Here is an 18,726-nt window from a genome sequence, read left to right on the forward strand (position 1 = left end):
TGGGATAAACATTGCCGTATGTGAAAGGTACCAACGTCCTCTGAAGCCAGGAAGCACTCCCATGAGGGCTTCTGGTTTTTGTTTTGACACTTCAGTTCAGATCCATTGCCATGGATCCCGGCTGCACAGACACTCGAGAAAAACAAATGACTTAAAGTGTTCAGAGTCCCCCTCGCAGAGGCAATCCAAGTGCCGTCCGCCCCACCTGCCAGGTCACAGGATCTGGGAGCAGATGAGCCTGTCGCTGAGGCTCGGCTTTCACTCAGGGACAGTCCGGGCCGCACCGCAGAGAAGAGGCGGGTCCCACTTCAGTAGACCCCGAGGCGCTGGCTGGATCTGCATCTCGAAATATCGTGAGTTGCTTTAATTGTTTAAATAAAAGGAAGGGCTCTGGGAGGGTGGCGGTCAGCAGGAACAGACAGAATGAGAGCCTGAGAGGAGCCCCCCCCCCCCTCCAACCCCCCCCCCTGCCCCGCCACTCTGCAGAGGAGCCGGAGCTCCGAGCCCAGCAGCTGCCGAAATGTCAGATGGATTTGCACAGCTGACTCAAGCTGCCCGAGAGAGAGAGAGCCGCGCGGTGGCTCCGCAAGCTGCGCCCCAGCCAAGCCGGCTTAATATAGCCGCCGGGGCCCGCCAGCCCGGTCGCTGCGGGACTCTGTCCCAGGGTGGTGGCCTGGGACCTTTGTCAACCGGGGAGCCTTCTTGAGAGCTTTTTAGGTCCTCTCTGACTGTTTCTCCTTTTCTAGGAAGACAGAAACCAGCACGGAAGAGAATCATGTCTGAGCACAGCAGGAGTTCAGACCCAGAAGAACTTGATGAGGAGATCGATGAAGATCAGATCTTGGCCAACTTGTCCCCCGAGGAGCTGCTGGAGCTGCAGTCGGAGATTGAGGTCCTGGCCCCGGACCCCCGGCTCCCCGTGGGGATGATCCAGAAAGACCAAACCGACAAGCCCCCGACGGGCAGCTTCGACCACAGGTCCCTGGTGGACTACATGTACTGTCAGAAGGCGTCCCGGCGGCTGCTGGAGGACGAGCGGGTCCCGGTCACCTTCGTGCCCGCCCAGGTAACGGGGCTGGGTGCCGGCAGCGCGCTGGCCTGCCAGGGGGCCGCGTGGCAAAGGTTATTTTGCAAGATGACGTGTCATGAGTTGTTTTGTTGCCACTTAAAGATTAAATCATACTATTTAAGATTGGACTCTCTGAAACACTTACATGGGGAAAGGTGGTCATGTCTTATAAATGCCTCCTTTTTTAAATGGCTATTGAGTTTGCTGTGCAGGAAAGCTTGTAGTCTACAGGCGTGATATTTAATGAATTAACTCACAGCCCAGGAAGAGTTGTTCTTAATCATTTTTTGGCTCACGAGCCCCTTTAAGATGCTGACGGAAGTTCTGTGCCTTCGCTTCAGGCATGTACATACATGCCGTCCTTCACATCAGCTTCCAGGGCACGGACTCCTGAGGTCCAGCCCATACCCTACAGCTGGGCCCGTCAAATAACTGAGAGTGTCCAATATTCCCGCAGGTCACTTGATAATTTATGGGATTAGTTTAGAGATTAATACCTAGTAAGCTGTTTTAAATATTGTCCTATGAAAAGTAGAATTGTGGTTGAATCTATAAATGGATTGTATTTAGCAGATTTTTTCCAATAGAGACCCCCCTAAGTAAAGTCTCTTTTCGTTATCCCTGATAATATCGATAGATTTTTGACACATTAACTCTCAACAGGCCGCAGGTGAACAAGTTATAAACTGTTCAGGTCAGGGGAATGTAAACATGTTCTGAACTCAAGAAAACAAATGGCTTGCTTGATAAGGTTAAAAGTTTAAGATTCAATTTTCAGACATTTTATAATTGGAGTAAAATCCAATTCTATATGAATTATTCCAGAAGAAAACTGGATACTTTCCACATCCTTTCTTCTCTTGAAAGAATGTAAACAGCTTGATGGCTGCTCCCCCTGCTGGGGAAGGTGACAATTGCTAAGGGACTGTCACGTGTCACTCCCAACCTACCATTTGTTATGTGCAAAAAGATCAAGCTCTTGTTCGGATGAACCTGTGACTCAACTGCTAAAACCGGCTTTCAAAATGACACCTATGAGACATACTGGCCAACAGTCTAATAGACAGTATTGATAAAGATGGCCACTTTCCTTTCCGGACTGAGCAATTTTTCCTAAAGCTCTGCATAATCCTGCCCCTCTGCAGCTGGAAATATTTGGTTTCTCCTAGAGACGGCCTTGGAAAGGAGAGAGACTAGTGAGCCTGCTCTGGAGTGGCCAGGGCAGTTTTCACAGAGCTGAGGGACCAAGCCAAGCTTTCGGTGCAGTCCAAAATACCAAACTGCTCCCATTTCCCCCACAATGTTATTTTTAGGGAAACTTGATGTATATAACTTAGTAGATTAGCAAACATATGACGAGTGTAAATATCGGTTATAATAATAATGAAATTATTGTGTAATTCTGGGTTATTAAATACAATGTTATCTACTCAGCTATATACAAAACAGTGTGTTGGTAGACAGCTCCATAAGGTTTCAAAACAAATAATTGTTAGCTGCTTCTGAAATTGTTCAGCATTTAAAAAATATATAGAGTCTGAACACAAAATCTACTAGGTTTCATTTTAATATATGGAATGAAGTAAAACACAGCCGCCCAAAATGTGTGTTTATCCTAACTAATAAAGAGGGAATATGCAAATTGACCACTACACCATAACAAATATGGTGGCACCCATAGCCACAAGATGGTGGTGCCCAGTCCCCTCAGCCCCACCAGAGTCCCACAGTTCTTTCAGCCCATCCGAGGGGTGGGGGATGGCAGGCACATGGTGCAGCCAGACCCACCCTCAATCCCAGCCCCCCAGGGCCAGACCAAGCCACAGACAAGCCTCAGATGATGGCTGCCCAGCCACCCAGGCTTAGGTAACCAGGGTTGGCCACGGCTTGCACTGCTGGCAGTGACAGCAGTAGAAATGTGATGGAAGCATCACCTTTCCCTGATCGCCAAGTCACCAACTGTCCCTGAGGGCTCCCGGACTGAGAGGGGAAATGCTGGGCTGAGGGCCCCCCCTCCAGTGCATGAATTTTCATGACTAGGCCTCTAGTGTGCCTGTAAAAAATTAAATCTCTACAAAGTTTAAAACACACAAACACCCCTGAATTGCACACTGTAACAAGTGAATAAGCTCTAAATGCTTCCCCTCTTCACTTACCTTAATGGTTACCTCTCTTCCTAAAAGATAACTACTAATTTGGTGAATAATATGACAGACTTTTCCCCTACACATCTATAAACTTTTCTATGCTGTGTGTGTGTCCCACAAATGGAATACTATACATAGTTTGTTAGCTTAGTTTTTCTCAATAATAAACCTTTTTATTATCTCCAGTAGATATTGCTCTACTTCATATTTCTGCACCACTATGTATTCTAACCCTCATAAACCTCTCTTTCAGGAAAACACTCAAGAGCAGCATGAAGAAATGAACAAAGGTAATAAAAAAGTGGCCCAGTATTTAAGGGAAAATCTCAATAATGAAATCGCTGCAAGTAAAAGAGAATCAAAGGGCAGCAACAATGTCCAAGAAACAGACAGTGAGGATAACAATGATGATGATGATGAGGAGGAGGAGGAGGAGGAGGAGGAGGAAGACGAGGATGATGAAGACGAAGATGATGAAGATGATGACGGAGAAGATGAGAGTGAAGGGAGTGATGAAGAAACAAAAAGAGAAGAGAAAGGCAAAATAAAGGAGCCAATCAGAAATGGTGAGAGCAACTGCCAGCAGAAAACCAACACAGCCTTTGAAGAACAGAAAGACAGACCAGAGGCCCAAGAAAAAAGTGAGAAAAAAGTATCAAAATTAGACCCTAAAAAGTTAGCTCTAGATACCAGTTTCTTGAAGGTAAGTGCAAGGCCTTCAGGAAACCAAACCGACCTAGACATCAGCTTGAGGCGAGTCAGACAGAATGATCCTGACATGAAGGAACTCAACCTGAACAACATTGAAAACATCCCCAAGGAAATGTTGCTGGACTTTGTCAACGCGATGAAGAAAAACAAGCACATCAAGACCTTCAGCCTAGCCAACGTGGGTGCGGACGAGAACGTGGCCTTCGCCTTGGCCAACATGCTCCGTGAGAACAGGAGCATCACCACGCTCAACATCGAGTCCAACTTCATCACCGGCAAGGGCATCGTGGCCATCATGAGGTGCCTCCAGTTCAACGAAACGCTCACTGAGCTGCGCTTCCACAACCAGAGGCACATGCTGGGCCACCAGGCCGAGATGGAGATATCCAGGCTTCTCAAGGCCAACAACACGCTCCTGAAGATGGGCTACCATTTTGAGCTCCCAGGCCCCAGAATGGTGGTGACCAACCTGCTCACCAGAAACCAAGATAAACAAAGGCAGAAGAGGCAGGAGGAGCAAAAGCAACAGCAGCTCAAAGAGCAGAGGAGGCTGATCGCCATGCTGGAGAACGGGCTGGGCCTGCCGCCAGGGATGTGGGAGATGCTGGGGGGACCGATGCCAGATTCCAGTCTGCAGGAGCTCCTCCAGCCTCCTCCCCGTCCTCCCAACCCCCCAGCGGTCCCCTTCGGCCGGCGAAACGAAGCGATGAGAAAGCCATCGCAGTCCCCTCCACACAGGACGGACCCCGACTCCTTCCGGGGCGTGAAGCTCAAGAGGACCCAGCGCAAATCCCGGATGCCGGAAGCCAGAGAAAGCCAGGAGAAAACCAACCTCAAAGATGTGATCAAAACGCTGAAACCCGTGCCCAAAAACAGGCCGCCCCCGTTGGTGGAAATCACTCCCAGAGATCAGCTCCTGAACGACATTCGTCACAGCAACGTGGCCTACCTTAAGCCTGTAAGTAGACGGAGGGAGAAGCGGTGAGCCAGCGCCAGCCGCGTCTCAGCTCATCCTGCTCATCGTAGTGTCAGGACCATCTCACTAACTGGCTCCCGGGAGGTCGGCATTGCTGGCTACCCCCAGGATATACATCCACTAACAATAATACTAACATCTAAATCACTAGCACTTACTATAGTGAGCTTCATTGTGCGAACTAACTCACACGATCACCTTCACAACCCCAAAAGGTAGGTATCAGGATGCTCCCCAGTTCACTGAAAGGAGGCTGAGGCTTAGAGAAGTGAAGTCACTCACCTGGGAGGTACAGGCAGGAAGCGCTACACTTGACATTGAAACTCAGCTCTGAGTCCATGGTCAGGCTTTAGTTCCCGCCAGCGGCTCCGAGCTGACGTGGAGGTCTGAGGAGCTGCTGTGGGAATAAGAATGGCGCCCTGGGAGTGAGGCCATCGTTGGTGGGTGCCTGGTGCCTTCGCCCTGCAGGAAGCCGGGCGCATTGTCCATAGACCACTTTTGCTTTTGACCTCCTCACTGTGTGGCACACGGTAAACGTCAGGTTAGTGTCTCCACAAATTAGTAGCTTTAAGTATTTTACTACTATTTCCGTCTGAATATTTACTATGATTCACTATTACTGCTGCTGATGGATGAGAATGTTCTTTTCTTTGCAGTTCAGTCCCAGGAGCACATTTCTCCTGTCACTGCTAAGATAGATTTTATGGAGGCAGAAAGGTGGATGTCCAAGGGTCTTGGGTGGGCGATGATTTGCTATTATTTTAAAACTTGTGTGTAATTTTAGTCAAGAGATGACATTGACAAAATAGTTAATATATTATTCATCACAGAGAGTCACCATTTTGTTGTTAATCCTCACACGAGGATATTTCATCATTGATTTTTTTTTTTTTTTTTTTTTTTGAGAGAGAGTGGAGGGGAGAGGGAGAGACAGTGAGAGAAACATCGATGTGAGAGAGACACATCTATTGGTTGCCTCCCTCAGGAGCCCTGACCAGAGCTAGGGATTGAGCCTGCAACTGAGGTCATACCCTTGACTGGGATTGAACCTGGGACCCTTCAGTTCATAAGTCGATGCTCTATCTACTGAGCCAAACCTGCTAGAGCTGGAGAATCACCATTTTTTTCAAGGTGCTTTAAACAATTTTTCATGTAAGCTTGTTCTTTTACTGCTTCAAAAAGCTATACATTTTAAATGAAGAAAGCTGTTACTTATACACACACACACACACACACACACACACACACACACACACAGGTCTCCATTCTCATCCTCTGGCAATGCAGAGCTGACAACATTCCTTTGTTCTAGATCAAAGCCGACTGTCTCTTAGGCAGGGGTGCGGAACCTTCTCTCTGCCTAGGGCCGGTTGGACATTCATAACATCATTCTTTGGCCATAGAAAATTACCAGCTTGAAAATAAGCCTGCTCTATTTGGTCAAACGTTTAGTTAACTCACCCCAATGCCTGGGCAGGGCCCGCCCAGGTGATTTCACAGGCTTCATCTCTCCTGTAGGCTGGCCGCCCCCCACCCTGACCTGCCTTAGGGGGACTCTGACCCTTGCTGGGGGTCACATGAGGTCAGGTGAGCGTTCTCTGCCTGTGCTTGGGCACAACATCAAGATTCCCTGCACCTGCTCCTCTCCTGGCAGCCAGCCCTCTGGGGGGGAGGGAGGGGTTGTTTTGAGAAACGATCACTTCTGTAACCAGTCACCAGTGAAGCATAGCCAAGCTGCCTCAGTGGTGGTACGGTCTGAAAATAACATTAGTCTGAAAGGCATGAAGAGAGCTCTTTTTAAAATGGAAGAGAGAATGAAGTTCCAGCGATCATCTGACCCAGCTCCCTGCCTTTTGCGGGAATGCTCTACTGAGCAAACCTGCCTCCCCACGTCTGTCCCATTCCAACGGACCACTCACTCATTAATGCGACAAGTATTTACATGGGGCCCCCAGCCCGCCAGGCCCCCGCCGAGGGGTCGGGGAGGCCACAAGGGGTCAGGCAGGGCCGGCCTCGGTGGCATGGAGCATACAGTGCAGGGGTTGCCATCTTCACAGTCAAAACACTGCCTTTCCCTCAACAGAGAGCACTTGTTTTGAGTCCAGATCCTAAAGCACAGGTACCCTCCGTGTACTGTCCACTACGCACTACACTTTACATTCCCACTCAGTCCTACAGGGCTGTCACTTTTACGTTGTGTGTTTTCATGTCAACTAAGAAAGAAAGGCTGTTTCGAAGTGCACTCCGGGGCCTGTGCTTGGAAATGCCTTTCCTGTGTGCAGGGCGTGCGCCTCCCGCTGCTGCCAGAGCCCGGCTGGGCCTGCGGAGCCTCTGCCTGTGCCTCAGGGACAGCTCATCCCGCAGCTTCTCTGCGGGCCCTGTAAGACGCCGCGGGGGGGGGGGGGGGGGGGGGGGCAGGCATGCATCGCCTCTGATGAAAATGCCCGGGCTGCTGTCTGCCGCTCCCTCCCGCTGCCCTGCTTATGCCCGCTGCACACACAATAAACGTCTGCTTTAACGCCAGGTCATGGTGTGATCTGTAAAAGACTCTTTAAATCTACTGATTCTGAAATCATTGTAGACTTTCAGAAGCTCAAATAGAATATAAAGAATTCCTGCACACGTGTCACATTCTGCCACATTTGCCTCATCGTGGTTCAGAAGGTATTTTAAGTGGCCACACCCCTGTGCACATGCAGCCAACAGGGCCTGCAGCTCCATGGAGATGCGAAAACTAAGAAAGGCCCTGGCGGGTGTGGGGCACACGCAGCTGACCACGGTGAACCCACAACTCTGTTCAGGGCGCCTCAACCGTCACAAAATGTGCATCACGGACTCGATGGAAAGCTGTAGATGCCATCAGCAAGGCTACCACAGGCCCCAGCGCCAAGGGAGGCCTCTGGCAGCCAGAGGAGACGCGCCTGCGCTCACTTCAGTCAGAGGGGAGGCACCTCTCACGGGGAGAGGGGGAACTAAGGTTTTGGGGTCCCCCCTCTTGTGCCGTAGGACAGAGATGCCCCCTAACTCCCGGATTTTTAAGGATACGGTTAAAATTGAAATACAATTTTGAAGTTTTGTGATTTTCCTTTTTACTGAGGTTCCTAACTAGATTCCTGAATACCAAAAATGTACTTAGAAATTACTCCTAGAAAACTTTAAGAAGAAAAAGATTATTTTCCTCTCAAGGACTTAGAAATATGATTTTTGTATTTTCTAGAATATATCTTAAATAGTCCATTTATATCCTAAGATCATATTTTTTTCATTTTAATGTTTACCCTCTATTTCATGCTTCTGGCACAAGACCCTGAAGTGAAGTTGGCAGCAGAGAATAAAGGAAAATCTGTTCAACTTGCTGGGCTAAAGGTTATCTTCTCCGAGGAACTGCCCTTTTAACCAGCTTAAAGGAGAGTTAGTGTGTAGGCCAGGTACTGAAAACTTTGAAAACTGCCAGTCTGCAGGCCAGATCTGAAAGCCTGTTTTATTTGTCTTGTATCCTATATAATAAAAGCCTAATATGCTAAGTGTCTGGTTGACCAGTCACTGGTTCAACCAATCAAAGCATAATATGCTAATAATATGCTAAGCCTGCTCAATTGCATGCTATGACGTGCACTGACCACCAGGGGGCAGATGCTCTGACTGGTAGGTTAGCTTGCTGCTAGAGTCTGGCTGACCCAGACTGAGTGAGACAGGCCGGACACACCCTTGAGCCCTCCGATGGTCGCTCTCTGGCTGGCCAACCTCCCGTGTCCTTCCTGGGCCCCAGTTGTGCACTAGTGGGGTCTCTTGGCCTGGCCTGCACCCTCTTGCAATCTGTGACCCCTCCGGGGATGTTGGACTGCCGGTTTTCACCTGATCCTCCGAGGAATATACCAGAGTACCAAGTGGCAGGCAGCCAGGAAGGAGCTAGGGCCTGGCACTATCACTCCTGCTCTTCCTGGCCCTGTTGTGCCTGCCACCACCGCTTGGTAGCACTGCTGCAGAGGTGGGAGAGGCTCCCGCCACCACTGCTGCACTAGCCAGCCATGAGCCTGGCTTCTGGCTGACCAGTGCTCCCATTGTGGGAGTGCACTGACCACCAGGGGGCAGCTCCTGTGTTGAGCGTCTGCTCCCTGGTGGTCAGTGTGCAACATAGCGACCAGTTGAGTGGTCGGCCAGTTGGTCACTTAGCTTTTATACTGTATATATAGACAGTAGTCCAAAGCAAAGACATTAGGCTTGTATAGATGTATCCCTCACAGCAAATGCATGGTTTCCTTTCATAAGAAAGTTCTGTGGTCCGTTTACTGCTCACCATCTGAGATGAGTATTTAGACTCTTCTCGGAAGCCACCTGTGCATAAGCTGCTGTGCCAAACAAGGCACCTCCAACATTCTCTCATCCCCTTCTGCCTCGCCTCTCTGTGTGTCCCTGTGCTGCTTCCAGCTGGCGCCTGCAGACACTGCTCAGTGTCTGGTTGGGAAAGTCTTTGGTGTAATCCTGTGAGCAGCTGCCGTAGTCAAAACAGTCCTTATGATCACAGAATGTAAGATTCTAGACTCTCGGCCTCATCGCCACCTCTGGCCATTTCTCCCATGTCTCATCTATAAGACCTTCTCTCTCTATAACAAGGCTCTCCAGATCCTCTCCTTCTGTGATTTTTCTCCTCTTTCCCATCTTACCTTCTCCCCTTGTTTCAATGACCACATAATCCAGGGCAACTCCCAAGTCCCCTTTTCCTTAGGTCACCCAGGGTTTTCTCGGTCCTTCATTTGGCCTGCTCCCTAGGTCAAGCTCTTTCTTGGTAGGCCTGCCATTGTTCCCGCTTCCGTTTCCCCGCTGTCTCCATTCCTGCACACCTTCAAGTCTAAGGCACAGAGTTCTCCTTTTTAAATTTTAATATATTTTTGTTGATTACAGAGAGGACGGGAGAGGGAGAGCAAAATAGAAACATCAATGATGAGGGGGAATCGTGTGCCTCCTGCACACCCCACACTAGGATGGAGCCTGCGACCCGGGCCTGTGTCCTGAACGGGAATCAAACCGTGACCTCCTGGTTCAGAAGTCGAGGCTCAAGCACTGAGCCACACCGGCTGGGCAGCCCCAGTTTTGTCTTAAACTCCCTTTTTTGGCTCCTTTTTCTTGCCTCCAAAAAAGAAACCAGGAGAAGCTACAAGCCACAACACCTATCCTGGTCATTGCTTTGGAAATGTTAGGCTCTCATGCAGGGAATCTCCATGGGAGAAAGCCAGGTAATGTTTCAAACTTATCTCACAAGAGCAGATAGTCACCAGAAACTAGATAGACCATAAATTGCCTTTCCCTAATAGCTAGAGGGAAAAAGAGTTTTTATACAGGGTGGGCGACAGGAGGTATAGAGTTGTATGAGAAACAGAGTTTATTCTTGTATTATGTATTAACTAGAGGCCCAGTGCACAAATTCATGCTCCGGTGGGGTCTGGCTGGCCTGGCCCCAATCAGGATGGATTGGGGGAAGAGATGGCGGGAGGTTGGCCAACCGGCTGGACCTGATTGGGCCCTATCAGGGCCAGGCCGGCTAAAGGGAGGGGCTGACAGCGATTGGCCAGCAAGCCCCACCCCTGATTGGAATGGGAGGGACAATTGGGGGAGGGGATGTGAGTGGTGGGCCAGCCAGCCCTGCCTTCGAATGGGGTGGGTGGGGACAATCGGGGGTCAGAAGCTGGGGGAGGGGCTATGCGAGGTGGGCCAGCCAGTCCCACCCCTGATTGGTTGGGGGGAGGGGCAATCCTGGGTGGAGCTGGCTGGGGGAGGGGCTGCGGGCTAATGGGGATGGTGGAGGCCCATCAAGGTGGAGCCAGCCAGGGAGAGGGGCCTCAGGCAGTCGGGCTGCCGGCCCTGCCCCTGATAGGGGTGAGGGGCCCATCTGAGGTAGAGCCAGGCTGGGGGAGGGGCTGCAGGAGGTTGGCCAGCCTACCCCGCCCACTAATCGGATAGGGGGCGGGCGATCAGGGGCGGGGCCAATTGGGGTGGTGCTGCCCAGGGGAAAGGGCCACTGGGGGGTTGGCCGGCTGCCCTGCCCTCGATCAGGGTGGGAGAGGCCAATCAAGGGCAGGGGTGGTTCGGGGGAGGGGCCAAGGGAGGTTGGCCAGCCAGCCCAGGTTCACTGGCCTGGGTGTCATAGCAACCAGTCATTCCAGTCGGCTTTTTATATATATAGAATAGAGACCCAGTGCACAAAATTTGTGCATGGGGATGTCCTCAGCCTGGCCTGCACCCTCTCACAATCCAGAACCCCTTGGGGGATGTCTGACTGCCAGTTTAGGCCTGATCCCACAGTCGGACATTCCTCTCACAATATGGGACTGCTGGCTCATAACTGCTCCCCTGCCTGCCTGCCTGATCATCCCTAACCACTCTGCCTGCCTCCCTGATCACCTTAATTGCTCACCCTAAGTGCCTCTGCCTCGGCCCCTGCCACAGCAGCTTCATCTAGATCACATGTGTCAAACACAAGGCCCGTGGGCCAAATCCGTCCCGCCAGGCCTTGCAATGTGGCCCGCACCACGCTGTCATCACTGCACTCCGCTGCGTTTCCATCACAATGACAGTTTATGACTGTTCAGTAAACCATTCGGCCCGCGATTTAGGCTGGATTTTAGATTTTGGCCCCTTCTCTGATTGAGTTCGACACCCCTAATCTAGATTCTAGGCGACCCAGTGACCCACAGGCTGAGAACCACTGCTGCAGAGCCTAAGACAGTCGGAAAACACAGATATTTACATTACAATTCATTAACAGTAGCAAAATTACAGTTATAAAGTAGCAACAAAAATAATTTTACGATTGAGGGTCACCACAGCATGTATTAAAGGGTCATGGCATTAGGAAAGTTGAGAACCACTGATCTAGAAGGTTGTCTGGAATGACATCCAGAAGGTCATATGGCTTTCTGGACTGATTACATATTATGGTTTTATTATTATAGATTATTGTATTATCTTCCTATGTAATCCTCTTTTGCCCTGCCCTGTACTTTGCTTTTCTAATGTCCATGGGAGTGAGCCTCACATTTTAGCGTGCCTCAAAACCCCCGGAAGCCCACCGGTGGAGGCTGAGCCCACCCAGAGCTTCTGAGTCGGTGGGTCTCAGGGCCCCTGAGAATGCACATCGGACAGGTTTCCGGGTGCTGCTGCTTAATTGGTGTCTATACTTTGGCCACCACGGCTCTGTGACATCCAATAGAACCCCTATTCCTGAGACTTCCCCTGACAGGCACCTTTCCTATCCCCACACCCTCCTCTGTTCAAATTGACCCCACAGGTCTGGTTCTAATTAATGTGACTTTTTAAACCAAAGAAAGTGCATGGCATATCAGGAGTGAGTGTTCACCCTTCCTGTTCCACTGCCCGCTATCTGCGTCTCTATCTCTCCCCACCTCTCTTCCTTTCTCCCTTTCTCTCTCTCTCCCTTTTTCTCTCTCCCCACTCCCTTTCTCTCTCTCTCTCTCTCTCTCTCTCTCTCTCTCTCTCTCTCTCTCTCTCTCTCTCTCCCCCCTTCCCCTTTTTTCCTTTCTCTTTCTCTCTCTCCATCCCCCACATTCCACTTCAGGGTGAAGCCCTATGGACACTGTAGGTCTCCTGATGGATTCCAGTTCCTCCAGCAGGCCTTCCTGGACACACACACACACACACACACACACACACACCCGGGTGCCGGCAGGAGCAGGAACGCGCCCAGAGGTGAGGAATTTGAGAGCCTCCCGCCCTGCCCAGCCAGGCTGTGTGCACTGGTGAGGCACTGCACATACATGTGCAGGCAACACGCTGTTCTTAGACAATTTTAAACAAGTGAAGGGCAAACGGAGCCTAACAATACTGCTTGTTGCTTCTCAGCTGTTTGTAAGTTGTATATCTTTATAGCAGCACATCTAGCTGTCTCTTCCTTTATGGTTTCTGTCTTCTATGTTCTGCTTAGAATGTCTTCTATGAAAGATTATAAAATACTAGAGGCCTGGTGCACAAAATTCATGCACTGGTAGGGATCCTTCTGGCTGCTGGCTGGGGCCTCCCTTCCCTGGCTGTCAGCTGCTGGCCAGGGCCTTCTTTCATTCTGCGCCACCCCCTAGTGGTCAGCACACATCATAGCGATCAATCCAACTCCCAGTCCCCTGGTCAAACTCCCAAGGGTACACTTTGCCTATTAGCCTTTTATAGATACTGTATATATAGATTTGCCTATATTTTCTTGCTGCTTTTAAAAATATATATATTTTATTGATTTTTTACAGAGAGGAATAGAGAGTTAGAAACATCAGTGAGAGAGAATCATTGATCAGCTGCCTCTTGCACACCCCCTACTAGGGATACACCCGCAACCAAGGTACATGCTCTCGACTGGAATTGAACCTGGGACCTTTCAGTCCGCAGGCTGACGCTCTATCCACTGAGCCAAACCGGTTTCGGCTTCTTGCTGCTGTTATAGTTTTGTTTAACATCCCACATCACAGGCAAATCAAAGAGGGGTGTTGAAGTAGGAAGTAAGACGTCTGCTTTGCTATTTCCTCCCCAAGCAGCCAGCCACCAGGGGTGTCGTGGCTCGTTCCTGCTGTTGTCAGGATCTGGACCGCCAGCCTGGTCCTATTTTAAAGTCAGTGGCTCTGGCTTATGACTGGGTCGATGGCACATTTTGCTTTTTAAAAAATATTTTTATTAATTTGGAGCCCTGTCGTGCATATGAACAGATATTGAGAGTAGTGCTGTATAAAATGTGTTCTTATTTCCACTCAACAATACAGAGAACACACTGTCTTACTCCTTTATTGCAGCTTTGAGGCTAGTTTTGCTCCTTGGTTCCTCACTGTTGGTGTTCTGCCCGTAAGCCCTGCCGAGTGCAGTCACGGCTCCCTCCACGGGCCTGGCTGGGAGGGAGGCCAGGCCACAGAAGGGGCCGCCGTCTCCAGGTTGTGAGACAGCAGCACATCAGAGTCCTCCCTGCGGGCAAGAAGTGGGGAAACTTTTCTAGACAAAGGTCATGGGCGGAGAACCAGCTGCAAGAGGGGCCCAGGCAGATGGCCCAGATGGTTCATCACATGGGCAGGTGGGCATGGGCAACACAGGAGAGGCAGCCTCGGTCATTGCTGTTCAAACTCTGTGTCCCCGGACCTCCCCAGCACCCTCTGGAAGGTGGCGCGTAGGTGAAGGGTGAGTCACCCACTGAAGATATAACTGCACACAGAACCCCTGAAGAACTGACCTTGTCATACCTATGAAGCAAAGCTACAAGTTCACTTGCAGTCAGATTTGAGCTTCTCTTTTGTGAATAACATTTTGTTTTTAGATTTTAGTGAGCACCGAAGTGGAAACATGCTTCACACAGAAAAGAAAGTGGAAACATGCTTCACACAGAAAAGATGGGTTGTCAACATAATGCATATTGCTGTGGTGGTATTTTTTGGTGGTTGAGACATAAGTACTGAAATCAGACTGACCTGGGTTCAAACCCTGCTCTGCCACTTCCTGCTGTGTGGCCTTAAGCAAACTGTAGTGCTTACCCTGTCTGAGTCTGTACCTCTTTACAAGGAAGAAATGAGAAAATGTTTTAAAAATAAGTGTTACAAAATAAACAAACAAAATGGAAACAGACTCGCAGATACAGAGAAGAGGGGAGGTTGAGGGACTGGGTAAGAAAAGTGAAGGCACTAGGAAGTACAAATTGGTGGTTACAGAATAGACACAGGGATGAGCGGCCCACAGCGGGAATGTGGTCAATAATATCTTAATAGCTGTGTCCAGGCAGGTACTTGAAACATCCAGGGGGAACCACTCTGAAAAGCCCATGATTGTCTAACCACTCTGCTGTGTATCTGAAACTAACGCAGAGTAATATTGAATGTAAACTGCAATTAAAAAGAAAGGGGGGGAATAGCTGTGAACATTAATTACTAATCTGTAGTATATTATTCGATCCTTAAGACAGCCATGAGTTAATGCTGCCATCGTCATCTTACACCTGAGAAAGCTGATGCCCAGGCCACACCGCTGCTAAGCCTCTTCCCAGGGGTTGACCCAGAGACGCCAGCACGTGGCCTCATTTCTATGCTGTCTTCACTGTGTGCTCACAGCCCTGGATCGGCTCCCATCACAAGTGCCCAGTGGAGGTGCCTGTGGTGGTTGTTTGTCATGATTTCAGGGGCTCGCTGGCTAGAATTTCCACTCCATTGTACATCCTTTGAGGCATGTAAATGTCGTTTTTGCTGTAAAGCTCTTGAATTTCCAGGACTAATTCTTCCCCTTTCCTTCAAATGCTTAAATCACAGGTGCAGCTGCCGAAAGAACTGGAATAGGAGGCCACAGACGAACCTAGAGGAACAGGAACTGGAGTGAGGACTTGGACTAGAGCTTGAGGCTGCATGAGCAGCATGGCTCTGGCTCCAGAACAACGCTCACGTCTGATGGAAGGATTTTATAAAAGGCAAAGTGCTTGGCACGTGGCAGTATGTGGCTGAAGGGGAAGAGGAAGGAGATTAAATAGTAATATTTGGGGCAACATTTTCTACTGCCCATCAGTTGGAGTAACTATGGTGAAATTTAGTCATGCTCCCAGCACAAAAGTTAAAACACACACACACACACACACACACACACACAAAACCACACATTTTTTGTAAACATTTGCTTTACTATTGCTTTCTTCTGCTAGGCAACAATAAATACTGTAGAAGTGTTGCTAGTATAGTTCCGTTTTTTCACCTTCCATCTGTGCTATAACTCACCACACAGTCTCTTAAAGGAACAGCTCATGTTTCATCTCCGGAAATGTGGTGGGTGACTTGAGCTCCAGGCCCTTCTGCTGCTTAGAAACGGAAGAATCGTTAATTAGCCCCTCTCTCGGATCCACCGAGGTTTCCAGTTTCCAGCCCTGCCTGGCTTTCTCCCTCGGCCATCTCCCGGGGCTTTGGGATACACTTCTGACAGAGTGTCTGTGAGGAGCAGAACGTTTAAGCCACAGGACGCGGAGAAAACAAAGTGTCTCCAGAAAAACTAATGAAGAAGGTGAGCCTTTACGTGCACAAAACCTTCCCTGTTTCCAAACACACGGGGACAGCTACTGTCTCAATGCACAGGTTTTGCCGAGGGACAGGCAAAATTATGCTTTTTCTATTGACCCATTCCCTCAATAAAAAATCTCTAAATTGAAGAGTTTAATTTGTTTTTAAAATGTAATCATTTCTCCCAAAATGTTTGCTTCTTGCTTGGTTGCAAGGGGGGTCAGGAGGTCTCACCCTCCTGTTTAGATAGATGATGTGAAGTGGGCATGCAGGCCCCGGGGCTACTGCTGCCATTGGAATACTCGCCACCCGTGGATCCAGCCTTAACGTTTTATTACTAATGTTTTATGACATATTAGCGATAGCAGACCCCGCACAAGTGGGTAGCCAAGCTACTACTGTGAAGAGACAAGATACTGAGAATAGTTTTTCCAAAGATAATCATCATGTGATGCCTGCATTTTACCATGGATCTGAGTGTATCCTCTAAAAATGGAATGTAACAAAAACCCAGGGCATTTTTAGAAACTGTATGCTATCTGGCAACCTTTTATAAAATGTTATAAAAATAGAAAAAATGTAATAGTTTAGAGCATTCACATGCTAGTTTTCTAGAATTGACACTGTTACTAATTAAAATGAGTACCTTTTCAAATTTCAACTGGTCATTTTCTCTAAGTTTATTGTGTTTAGTCAGCAGAAAACATTGTATAGAAAATGGAAGTGGCTAAAATGTGTATAAACCCATGTCAGGTTTTAAAAAAGGACCTCATTGGGACATCAAAATTACAGCTACACTATAGAACAACCATCATTCAGAACCACCTGAAATCGAGCTGAATGGAAGTCCTACAAGTAACGATATATAGAAGAAGCCATATCGAGGTTGGTAGGAGAGATGGAGACATGGACTAGATTGGGCCCATGTCCACATGTGGCAGATAAAAATCGGGAGGAATATCTCAGCTGCAAAAGTCCCATATTTCAGGGTTCTAATGCCAAGAAGAAAAGTCCCCATAACTTCTGGCTGTAAAAACCAGCAGGGATTGTGGCTGAGGGAGACAGAGGGCTGCTGGGGTCCCAGATGTTCCTCTTAAAGGAACACACAGACTTACTCAGACTCACTCATTCTGAGCTTCAGCACTGGGGCACCAGCCTAATGGGTTCCCAGGTACAGTCAGGGAGGAACTGAGTTCTCTGGCTTCAGGGCCAGGGCTGGAGGGGTGGCTTTCTCAGACAAAAGTGCAGGCAGCGGCCATGGTTCCTTTGATGAGCCTTTCTCCACAGAGCTGCCATATCTGAGACTCCATCAACCTGGCTCACACTGTTTGCCTCACCCTGGCGATTCCCCAATACCCAGCCCTAGACAACTTATGGGTCCACCCAAGTTGTTTCCAGTGGCTTTTCCATACAAATGGACTGTCTTGGCTCATGCCTCAGACTTTTTTAAAATCTCTCAAACAAGAAACATCTGGCCTCAGAGTACCTCTCACTAAGTGGATCCAGGCCCAGCACTAGCAGCAGCCAGCTTTGGTTCACAGCTTGGCCTCTTCTGGGCACCTCCAAGCCCAGCACAAGTAGCAGCCATCTGCAGATCACTTTGTAGTTCATGCTAGGAGGCCTCAGGCAGAACACAAGCAGTGACAGAACTTGGCCTGCACCCCCCAGAAGGCCCCAAAGCCATGGCATCTAGTTAACAGCTTCAGAATACATCAAAGCACCACCCAACTACCTCCACAAGGGACACGCTCAAGGGTGGACTCAGCAGTCACCAGAGCCTAGAGTAGGTCCGGCTGCTTGCAGTGGGCCCCTGCACTCCTGATCCTCCACAGTGCTCACAGCCACTGCTCAAAGCCAGACCTTGCAACTGATTGGCCTGGGGCTAAATCCTTATTATTGACATGCCAACAGCAATCAAGGCTTACCTACAACAGGAGGGTGTACACAGCCCCACAGGGGTTGGGGCACACACCTGAAGTGCCTAGCTCAGAGGAACAGGAGGCCCTGCCACGGGGCCCTACAGGACACCTACTGCATTAGGCCAGTCTACGAAGCCAGGGAGACTGAGCTGCTCTACCTAATACATAGAAGCAAACTAGGGAGGCTGCCAAATGAGGAAACAAAGAACCACCAGATGAAAGGACAGAACAAAACTCCAAAAAAGAACTAAACAAAATGGAGACAAGCAATCTACTAGATGCGGAGTTCAAAACACTGTTTAGAAGGATGCTCAGTGAACTTAATGAGAACTTCAGCAGCATAAAAAAGGATATGGAACCATAAAAAAGAACAAGTCAGAAATAAAGGATACACTAACTGAAATGAAGAATAATTTATAGGGAGTTGATGAAACCAAGAATCAAATCAGTGATTTGGAATATGGGGAAGCAAAAAATATCCAATCGTAACAGCAAATAGGAAAAAGAATCTCCCCCAAAATGAGGATACTGTAAGGAGACTCTGGGACAACTTTAAGCACACCAACATTCACATCTTGGGGGTGCCAGAGGAGAAGAGAGAGTAAGTAGTTGAAAAACTATTTGAAAACATAATGACAGAAAACTTTCCCAAACTGGTGAAGGAAATAGACGTACAAGTCCAGGAAGCACAGAGAGTTCCAATCAAAGAGGCCACACCAAGACACATCATAATTGAAATGCAAAGAGTTACAAAGAATTTTTAAAAATATGAACAATAAAATGACAATAAATACATAACTACCAACAATTGAATCTGAAAAATAAGATAAATGAACAAGAAGAACAGAAACAGACTCACAGATACAAGGAACATTTTGACGGTTGCTAGATG

At 48.8% G+C, this 18,726-nt stretch overlaps 1 protein-coding gene across 1 annotated transcript; it reads left to right on the top strand.

Annotated features, from left to right (window-relative positions):
• Positions 1–277: 277 nt before the first annotated feature.
• On the top strand, positions 278–15,484 carry LMOD3 (leiomodin 3). The gene is made up of 4 exons (XM_036430566.2): positions 278–353; positions 747–1,066; positions 3,470–4,885; positions 15,184–15,484. The coding sequence occupies exons 2-4, from the start codon at positions 776–778 to the stop codon at positions 15,208–15,210; spliced, it is 1,734 nt and encodes a 577-aa protein (XP_036286459.1). The 5' UTR covers positions 278–353; positions 747–775; the 3' UTR covers positions 15,211–15,484.
• Positions 15,485–18,726: the final 3,242 nt, after the last annotated feature.

This window comes from Pipistrellus kuhlii, unplaced genomic scaffold, assembly GCF_014108245.1.
Source record: "Pipistrellus kuhlii isolate mPipKuh1 unplaced genomic scaffold, mPipKuh1.p scaffold_m20_p_11, whole genome shotgun sequence".
Classification (NCBI taxonomy): Eukaryota; Metazoa; Chordata; class Mammalia; order Chiroptera; family Vespertilionidae; genus Pipistrellus; species Pipistrellus kuhlii.

Excerpts from the sequence above, each read along its gene's own strand:
- LMOD3 (XM_036430566.2), top strand. The coding sequence starts at position 776 with ATGTCTGAGCACAGCAGGAGTTCAGACCCAGAAGAACTTGATGAGGAG. Across the intron at positions 1,067-3,469 it reads TCACCTTCGTGCCCGCCCAG|GAAAACACTCAAGAGCAGCA; the intron begins GTAACGGGGCTG and ends CCTCTCTTTCAG. Across the intron at positions 4,886-15,183 it reads ACGTGGCCTACCTTAAGCCT|GTGCAGCTGCCGAAAGAACT; the intron begins GTAAGTAGACGG and ends CTTAAATCACAG.